A 10,479-nucleotide genomic window follows, 5' to 3' on the forward strand; every position below is an offset into this window, starting at 1 on the left:
AAAAGGTAAAAGGACTTAGATAGTTTTTATTTTGAGGAATTTGAGTGAAAACAAATAGAGAAAAAACTACGAAGTTTGCATTTCATGGATGTGTACCGTAAACTATACTATTACGCATAAAACCTAATGAAGACGCACAAAAACATTTCACTAAATCGTGGAGGATAATACATACATACGACAATACTTTTAAATATTCTTATTATTATTCTATCATTGTTGCCATGCCGTAGATAAACGCGTAATGGGGTAATTATGTATTGTTTACACAGGTTTATCTTACACACATAATTATAAACAAAACAAATTAAATTTTTGTAACAAACTGAACATCAATAACATTAATAGAAAGGGTGCAGCGAAAGTTTGCTAGGTATTTGTACAAGCGGGATTTCGGTTACTACCCGTACTTGTATCCGTCTTTATTTGTATCTGGAATGGTTGGGCTTGAAACTGGGATTTAGGCGGAAAATGCACTTGCTAGTGCACTACTGTCTGCTATTGCGGAATGAAGTTGACAATCCGGAGGCTTTAGAGCGCATGCGTTTTTTCGTCCCGGAACAATACACACGCGCGGGGCGCCGGCGCCACAATGCGCACGCGCCGCGCCCGTAATGCGCCGAGTAGGTACTCGTGCAGTATCACTGCTCAATCACTTTGTGGCGGAAATCTAAGACGCGGATGTGTTCGCCGACAGTTGGCATTCCTAGTTTAATAAAATATGTCTCTAATTTATATTGTTAATAGTTTTAGGGTTTTCTTTTTTTTTCTAAACTAATTAGATACTAGCTTTATAGGCGCTTTGGTTCATACTGTAAACATGTAAATGTTAATTTTATTAATAAATAAATAAATCAATCAAAAATGGCGCTAAATGAAAACTTTTCTGACGCATATTACGCAACCGTAGTTTTTTTTTTAAATTGAAAGACAAACAAGACGCTGCCCCAACTCTCATATCGTTCGATATCAAGTAACTTGCGTGATTTGTCAAAATTGTTTGCAGTCGGGTGTTTCATATCGAAAAAAACGTCATATCGACTGTTATTAGAATTGAGGTTCAATTTGGTTGATTTGTTTGTGAGAGATGTTCGAAATATAAATTTAAATGTAATAATAAAATCGACTTCCATTTTTGCACATTTTCACAGATAACAAATTATTCTAAGCCAGTCGTAATTTCCGGTTTCTAAACGCATTATTTTAGGTTTATGCATTCAGTTTATGATATGTGTGTAGATTATAGTAGATTATTGTCGTGGCTTGGAAGTAGGCAATTGCTGGCTGAGTATGAGTATTAAACGGACGAGCTTGCGAGTCCGTTTAACTAATACGAAGCCAGCAATTGCTATTCCAGCCGAGACTAATATAAAGCTTTTCTCAAAAATGGTGAATAATTCAGAAATAGAATAAACATTTTCTCAAAATATATTGTAAAATTTAATTTTATTCTAATATTTTTCTTATGCTTTCCCTGCCTTTTTTCATTAAAAATAAACTGCAGGTGTATTTTCCCACCGAAAAAACCACTAGCTATTTTATACCCAATAGAAAAGTCCGGAGTTCCAACAAAATATCTGATACCGGCCATTAGACTTGGCTGTATACGTCTTGTGCCAATATTTCCATGGCCTTTTTAACTTTAAAAAAAATGTGACTGATTGCAGGCGCGCTAATTCATTATTGTCGAGCTAGCGCGCCTGCAATCGTTTTAACTTTTTAATTTTTCGCTGACCATAAACTATGCACTTCACCTTCTGATATGTAAATAATAATGTCAACTTTTACGGACATTTTTGAGAAAAATATTTTAATTAATTTATTTATTTTAGTCTGTCTGAACTGCAGCAATTTCAATTACGGATAAGTAATAAACAGTTCATTGAATCGTTCAAGGCGTCTTCGGCAAATAGCGGCAAGCTGAGCCAGATACTCCTAACACCTGTCGGCTGGCTCACCTAAAGCTAAGTGGTTTACGATATCGCAGTTTCAACTTGCTAAATCTCGAGCCAGTTTGTAATTTTTGGCGTGAATGTTGTCTTAACTATGTTTGACATTGGCAATTTAATAACTTTCACGTTTTTTCGAGGTTACAAGCCGACATTTTAAACTAATATATAAAATTATCGTGTCATAGTGTTTAATAAAATTAATAATAATAACCAAACCCCTCCGAAACGGCTTACCAATTTTTGCACTTTGCTTTTGATGCGCGAGTTCGAGTCGATTTAACAGTTTTTTTTGTTCTTATCGAATACCTAAACACAAAGATTCATCGATTTATCTGTGATAATGACGACGTTCCATATAAATTTTCATCCTATTTCATCCCCTCGCAGGTAAATTTTTTAAAAAGCTTGAACAAATATCTATTTATTTTCAAAGTGCCAAATGCCAAGTTTCATAAAGAACTATGGATTTATCTTCTACAATGTCGACCTTCATATAAACTTTCACCCCCTATTTCACCCCCACCCAGGAAGATTTAAAAAAATGCTCGAAAATATATCTATTTATCTCTTATCACGTGCCCAAATGCCAAGTTTCATAAAGAACCATCGATTTATCTTCGAAATGACGATCTTACATATATAAACTTTCATTCCCTATTTCACCCCCACACAGGAAGAATTTTAAAAAAATGCGCGAAAAATATCTATTTATCTCTTATCACGTGCCTAAATGCCAAGTTTCATAAAGAACCATCGATTTATCTTCGAAAATGACGATCTTACATATATAAAACTTTCATCCCCTATTTCATCCCCTCACAGGTCGAATTTTCAAAAAAGCTAAAACACATACCGAGTTATTTCTTATTAAGTGCCTAAATGCCAAGTTTCATGATTTTATTTCGACAGCGACGAACTTCCACTATATAAACTTTCACCCCCTATTTCAACCCCTTAAAGCCTTTTTTTCGCGATAAAAGATAGCCTATGTTCTTTCCCATGGTCTATTCTATCTCTGTACCAAGTTTTTGCGTGAAAGCGTAACAGACAGACCGACAGACAGACAGACAGAGTTACTTTCGCATTTATAATATTAGTATGGATTGTGTTACAGTGTTTGTAACTTGTAACTAAACTCCTCTGAAACAGCTTGATCAATTTTTATGAAATATTTTGTATAAGTACACATATTCGGTAGGTCTGAGAATAGGAGGATAACTATTTTTCATACTACTACGCGGACGGACTCGCGGGCAACAGCTTGTTTTATAAAATAAAGACCACTATTATAATAAATTCTTTATCGTCTGAATCTGGTGAAGGCTAATGTCAAAATGATATTTATTAGTTATTTAAAGAATACCTTAAGCAACTTAGAAAACTTGATAAAACTCAGACTTTGTCATTCCACAGTTCAATATCTCAAAAACAGCTAAACCATCGATATATATGTACTAACGGTAGAATATAGGTCAATGGGCTAAACCGATTTTTTTTCTTGTCTTTCCTTAAAGACAAGAAGCTTAACAAGTCCGTGAATGAGTAGTACGAGTATGACAAGTTAATAGTAAGTACAAAGATCAGCTTAATTTGGAAAATACCTAATGGCCACTTGCTAAGAGCAGTTTAGGAGTGTCCACAATATTCTAACGCGTTCGAACCCTCTACGAGTTCATTTTTAGGGTTCCGGAGCCAAAATGGCAAAAACGGAACCCTTATAGTTTTGCCATGTCTATCTGTTCATCCGTCCGCTGCTTTGCTCAGGGACTATCAATGCTAGAAAGCTGTAATTTTGCACGGATATATATGTAAACTATGCCGACAAAATGGTAAAGTGGGAGTTTTTTTTTTTCTCATCCAACCCTGTAGTGTGGGATATCGTTGGATAGGTCTTTTAAAAACCATTAGGGGTTTACTGAGACGATTTTTCGATTCAGTGGTTTTTTGCAAATCTAAAATCTAAACCGGTGGGTGGAAAAATTTGAAAAAATTCAGGATGGTAGTAAGTATATCAAATTTTCAAGGAAAACTATAACGGCTAAGTTTGCTTGAGAATTATTATTACTCTTAAATAGCAGCCTAAGGTATGAAATATACCTAAACTTGGAAGATTTCGTATAAAATACGAAATCCTTAGAAAAGTATTACTTAATTTTTTCGTAATGGCTACGGAACCCTATTTTGGGCTTGTCCAAAACGCTCTTGGCCGGTTTTAAAGCTGCTACGATGAGACTGTTCGTAGCGAAAAAGCAAGGTAACAAAATTGGACTTAGTTCATTGACTAAAACTTTACTTATCACTTATAATAAGTGACCATAAATTGTTATAAATATAAATTTATCTACAAGATTAAATGGGATCAATTAAATAAATTAGCCGTAGGTAATCCTGACAATATTTTGTTCTGTAATGTGTTTGAAAGCATAACTCCAGCTGCGATTTCAGTAATTTATAGAGGTCATGCGGTTATCCTTGAGCGGCACTTCAGCAAAAAGGATCCAGTTTGAAACCACGCGTTAACAGAAAAATGTTTATATTACAGAAACATTTTCAACCTAAAAGGCAGAGAGCAAATTAAAGTGTGGAAAAGCTTTAAAATAATGTAGACGTTAGGCCCTGTTTACACTATTCCAGTAAAGTAATGCCAGTGACATAGTTAGCTATTAGGTAACCCACACCGTTACAAAAAAAATGGCCCGAACTTGTATGTACTTAATAGGTATTATCTTTTTCTTGGCGAAGTTTGCGCTGAAAAGCACCATTTATATTTTTTTATTTACAACTAGCGACCCGCCCGGGCTGCGCACGGGCACGATCTAATAAAAGGTACGAGTTTAAGACACTTTATTTTCCAGCTCTGTTTCCCAAAACCTGTACCCGCCCGAAGCTGGGGTGCATCTCTAGTATATGTATTCTATGCATAAACTAATATTATAAATGCGAAAGTGTGTGTGTTTGTATGTTTGTCCGTCTTTCACGTCGAAACGGAGCGACGGATCGACGTGATTTTTGGCACAGAGATAGTTTATGGGCCCGAGATTGATATAGGCTACTTCTTATCCCGAAAAAATGCACAGTTCCCGAGGGAACAGCGCGCGATAACCGAATTCCACGTGGGCGGAGCCGCGGTTAAAAGCTAGTATGTATATAAACCTTCCGTGAAAATTATGATTTTCAAATAGAAAAACAGAATCAGATTTCAAAAGTGAGGTACCCATACATGTATAATCGACTAAGCCTAGAAACATGAACATTTGAACACACGTGTATTGTGCAGTGTGTGGAGTGAAGGCGTTAACTGTGTAGGCGTACGTACGTGTTCTGCAAAGATATTACAATTAAGAGCCAGACGTGACACTCGGACGTAGAAAAGTGTTAGGTTATGGATGCGAGGGGTAATGAATGATACGAATACGATAAACGAGTTCTTCGCAGTCGAAGTCGCGGGCAAGAACTAAGTATTTACTTGTATTTAAATGCGAAAGTTCGTGAGTGCTGGTGTTGCAGCTATACAAAGGTAGCGATGTTAACTTACCATCAGGTGTCGTCCTTGGTTTTTTATACAAGAGGGGGACAACGAGCATGCGGGTCACGTGATGGGAAGCCATGACTGTCGCCCATGGGCACCCGCAATTCAAGGGGTATCACAGGTGGGTCATGCTAGGATTGGGTCAATTCCAAGGCGGGCAGCTGGTAATTTGCGCCGCAGCACAGCGCAGCACTGCCTACTCAATGCACGCTGATGAGTGCGTTGCCCTTTGAGTGAATGATAGGCTTGGAATGCTTGTATGTACCCTACGCCATAAAACAAAATACCTGGCGCAGCGATCTGTGATTCGCAGAAATCGCCGGTGTAGCCGGCTGCGCAGAGACAGCTCACCGCCGCCGGGCCCATTTGTCTGCAACAGCCAATACTTATTATGAAGGCCTTGTATATACATAGGCCTTGTATACTAATATCTGATACCAACTCCATTTCTGGGGATGTGGGACGTGTTAGATATTTTTGCACGCTCCGATGTGGCAGTACAGAACAGTTCATCAAGAAGCCTTTTTACAACAATCGAGTATATTAGGTACGAGTACATAACGAAATCCATTTATTTATAAACGTTAGGTACTTGGTAATTTGTGTACTAACTGCCAGTGTGAGATAATTTAATAACTTAAGTCCTTGTTATACTTGAACAAGTAAGTACTTGATAACAAGAACATATTACACCAAGTCAGGAAACAATTTGAGATCAGTGTTTCAAACTTTTCCCGCAGCTACAATATGTGGGCGGGCCGCGAAATTCCCGGCAACTCGAAGGTGATGCGGGATACACGCAAACTCAAAGCAGGCGACACAGAATGTCAAATACCTAGAAATATTGTAGGTACCGAAGTAACATAGTTCGATCTGCCTGCTTTCAAAATAATTAACAGTAATACTCGATCTATTATCAATAAAGTTTTACGAAACTCAAGCGTCGCTTTGGTAAATTGAAATGAATTTCCTCTTAGTTGACGGAGAGACTCGTAGCGTAAAATGTCGTCTAAATAGAACGGAAACACTTCAGAATAATATGCATTTAACTTGTAACGAGCGAAACTTTCTCAACAAATATCGAGGTCTCCGCAAAATACCACCGCGGTCCGCGCGAAATTCGTTATACTAAGGAAATTGCACAACATTAAAGGAAACGAGCGAGCAGCTCTCGTCGGAATGAATGCAGCGAGGAAACGGAAATGTATAATTCAGGGCCACACCTTAGACACTAGTATATGAATTAATATAGTTACCTGCAGGTCCCGCCGTTCTTGCACATGTTGGTCCGGGGGCAGAGCGGGCCCGCGCCGCAGTCGGAGCCCGAGTAGCCCTCGAAACACGCGCAGAAAAACTCTCTGCGAACCGGAAAATATTGCGGGCTGAGCAATAAATTTTATAATAACCCCGCGTCGAAATACCCGCTGCGACACGATATGAGAGGGCACATTTTTACCGTGCACTGTCCACTTTGTAAACAGTGAATGATGCCACTATATTCTCGCCAGTGGATCATGGCGCGTGTCATCAACTCCATTTTGTTCTGCTTTGCACTAAATTTTCACGTCTATTCGCCGCGTTAATCGGTTTTCGAGAGGGGATTTTCGTTGAAATATCTGGAATTTTGCAATTTTATCACGAGTTATTTTTTTGCACTCTGGTATAGGCACTACAAATTGACCCCATTTATACTTCTGCTCGTTCATTTATTCGTTTGAATTTATGAAAAAGTTCTCGCTTAATTAATTTCAGGAACAGTGACGAATTCCTATGGAAATGAACGGTTATTAAATTATTTGAATCTGTTATATTAGTTTAACCGCTCTCGGGTTTCATTAAAACGATTCGGCTTTGGCAATTAAATTAACCGATCATTTAAATGAAAACTAAACAGTTACCCGCGACAGCGGTTTGATAGTTTGTTTTGTCGAATCTCGCATTATCAATTACTATTTGTATTGAGTTATACCAGTGTTTCTCAATCAGTGGGATGCTACCCTTGGGGTCGTAGTTTAAAATGTTACCTTTGTTTTTAGTGAAATAAATGATGTGGGAGTTTTCTGTGCATTCCTTTAAAATTTTAGGCAATTTTGAAATGTCATACTGATTTGAGTTTAATTATGTAAGGTATATGTCCGAGTCTCGTCCGAGTTCTCGACAATACTCTTAAATGACAAATAAATGAGACTCCTGCTTCATTTCTGTTGTTAGCAGTGGTATAAAATTAAAGATGGCTAAAGCTACTCTGTCAGTTACGAGCATAATAATAATGAGATCAACTGTTGAATTAGGTATTTTCACCATCGTAAAGCCAGAAACGAAATGAAATGAAATGAAATGAAATGATATTTTTATTCCAGGCGTAAGTCCATAAATCAATTAAACAATTAATAACAATTAATTAGAACAAATGAAATCGAATTAAATTAATTAAATGTTTTTTTCTTAAGTAACTAATAAATATTTTACGCGTTAAACTAACTAAATAATTTTATTAATAATATTTTCAGGATGACATATTTTTACGTCCTGAGAGTTTTGACAGTTTTTTTTTAAGTTTAAATTAAATTAAATTACACTGGCACTTTTGGAGACTGATTTTGTTATAAGATAACTGTGATGAGATGACTAGGAATTCTACAATGTAATTGCGCGTGCAGCAGTACATCTCCTACACACTAGAATATTTCCATGGAGTTAAACATCGAGTAGCATAGGTAATTCTTTGTTGCTTCGAAGTGGGTTCTAATTTCAATGTAAGTAATAAGCGTTAAAATACTTTTGCTACACATAGAGGCCTACCATTGAACTAGGAAAATGTGAACAAAGCCCACAGTACACAGAAAAAACCGGCCAAGAGCGTATCGGACACGCCCGAAATAGGGTTCCGTAGCCATTACGAAAAAAATAAGTAATATTTTTCTAAGGATTTCGTATTTTATACGGAATATTCCAAGTTTAGGTATATTTTATACCTAAGGCTGCTATTTTATTCTAAACTACTAATAATTTCTCAGAAAACTTAACCGTTTAGTTTTCCTTGTAAGTTTGATATATTTACTACCATCCTGAATTTTCCCCACAGTTTAGATTTTAGAGGGGAGGACGCTCGTTTTAATGAAAATGTGCACTTTTAAAGTTGAATATTTTGCAAACAAATGACTGAATCGCAAAATTGATTGTTTTTAAAAGACCTATCCAACGACCCCCACATTACAAGATTGGATGAGAAAAAAATTACCCCCACTTTACGTCTATGGGAGGAACCCTAAAATATATATATTTTATATGGGTATATATATATATATATTTATATTTATTTGTACCATTTTGTCGGCATATTTTACATATATACTCATGCAAAATTACAGCTTTCTAGCATTGCTAGTCCCTGAGCAAAGCCGCAGACACAAGGCAGACAGACAGACAGACAGACATGGCGAAACTATAAGGATTCCGTTTTTGCCATTTTGACTACGGAACCCCTCTTTTTGGATCAGAAAATAATGAATGTCGCTTCTGGTCCAACATTTATGTTACAACAGAAACGTGATACCCATCCAATAGAGCAAGCAAAAGGTCAATTCTAGGTTAAGCAGCGCTAATTTGCGCTACAGTACTCGCCACCATCCGCATACCAGAGTAGACACTTCCTGCCCTGTTGCCTACTCAATCACCCTAGTGGATCATTATAGTGAACTTACTTACTTGTAATCATCTTTAGCATAGCAGTGCCCCAACAGGCGGCACTCTATGGCGCTACAGGAGGTAGGCCCATTGGGTTCTTTGGGTCCCCGGACGGCGTATGTCATGTTGAATCCGAACACTGAGAGCAGGCCCAGAGCCCTCAGCTGAGTCCCTTCCAGTCTGTTGAGGTTAAGCTCCACCACTATAAGGGCTGTTTATCTGGAACAAAGAAAAATACAGGTTATGGTACGCTGAAGACCATAATACGCCACAGCGACTAATATGGGTTTACTTGTGTGTGTGTGTTGTATGTTTGTCCGTCTTTCGCGTAGAAACGGAGCGACGGGATAGACGTGATTTTTGGCATAGAGATAGTTTATGGGCTAGAAAGTGACATAGGCTACTTTTTACCCGGAGCAGAAAAATATGAGTTCCGAGGAACACGCGCGATAACGAATTCCATGGCGGGCGAAGCTGCGGGCAAAAGCTAGTAATAAACTAAATAAGTTTTGTGGAATACGTTAAATTACCCGACTTAAGAAATGTATATTTTTCCAAATAGGTAGGTACTTTGGAAATTAAGATTGGTGATATTTTCAGTCCGTAAAAAAATCTCATTTTTAAAAATAATACGATCGACGTCTGTCCCAAAACGAGTATCAATTCGATTTAATCTAACTTAGTTGAAGGAGTTACCGACAGTACGAAAATATAATCAATTTTATATATTTTTTACTACATCTTTAAAGTAAATAGTTATATAATTATATAAAATATTATCGGCAGTTACCGGCTAATGGTAAGTCTAGAACAGCGCTTTCTTAACATTAGGTCGCGACGCCAATTCGGGTCGCTAGTTCGCGAGCAGTATTAAGGTGGGTCGCGGGAATTCTCTATATTAAAACACGTGTTATTTTATATATTTTATAATGACGTCAATTTCAGCGAAGTTTTAGGGTTAGGGCTTCAATTATTCATATACTTTGGATCGCCAGCCAAATATGTTAACAACACGGGTCTACAATTTTCATCTAGATAGGTGGTACCGGCGATGTTTTGCCCGGAAAGGACGGGTGTTATTCAAATCTGCCCAGTTTACAACCAACTCAGCAATGGAATGTAAGTCGCATCTGCACCGTGCTCAAAGAAACGTCCTGTCGAATTATTTATGAAGTTATTCCTTCAGCTGTCTCCTGGCGACTTTCAACTAAGAATTACGGACTTCGAAGGAAATGGGATTTGGCTGCGATCCAGAAGAAAGACATTATTGTTTTTTTTTTCTTGTCCTCTGCTAACAGTAAGGCGAGCTGT

At 37.5% G+C, this 10,479-nt stretch overlaps 1 protein-coding gene across 1 annotated transcript in view; it reads right to left on the reverse strand.

Moving 5' to 3' along the window:
- The window catches only part of LOC141432553 (uncharacterized), a gene marked incomplete at its 5' end in the record, with an annotated part of 34,281 nt that extends 24,911 nt beyond the window's left edge, over positions 1 to 9,370 (reverse strand). The window contains 3 exon segments of the mRNA XM_074094164.1: positions 5,769 to 5,851; positions 6,738 to 6,839; positions 9,190 to 9,370. Of these exon segments, the coding sequence (XP_073950265.1) occupies positions 5,769 to 5,851; positions 6,738 to 6,839; positions 9,190 to 9,370 (366 nt within the window).
- Positions 9,371 to 10,479: the final 1,109 nt, after the last annotated feature.

The sequence above is a fragment of the Choristoneura fumiferana genome, chromosome 11, assembly GCF_025370935.1.
Source record: "Choristoneura fumiferana chromosome 11, NRCan_CFum_1, whole genome shotgun sequence".
Lineage (NCBI taxonomy): Eukaryota > Metazoa > Arthropoda > Insecta > Lepidoptera > Tortricidae > Choristoneura > Choristoneura fumiferana.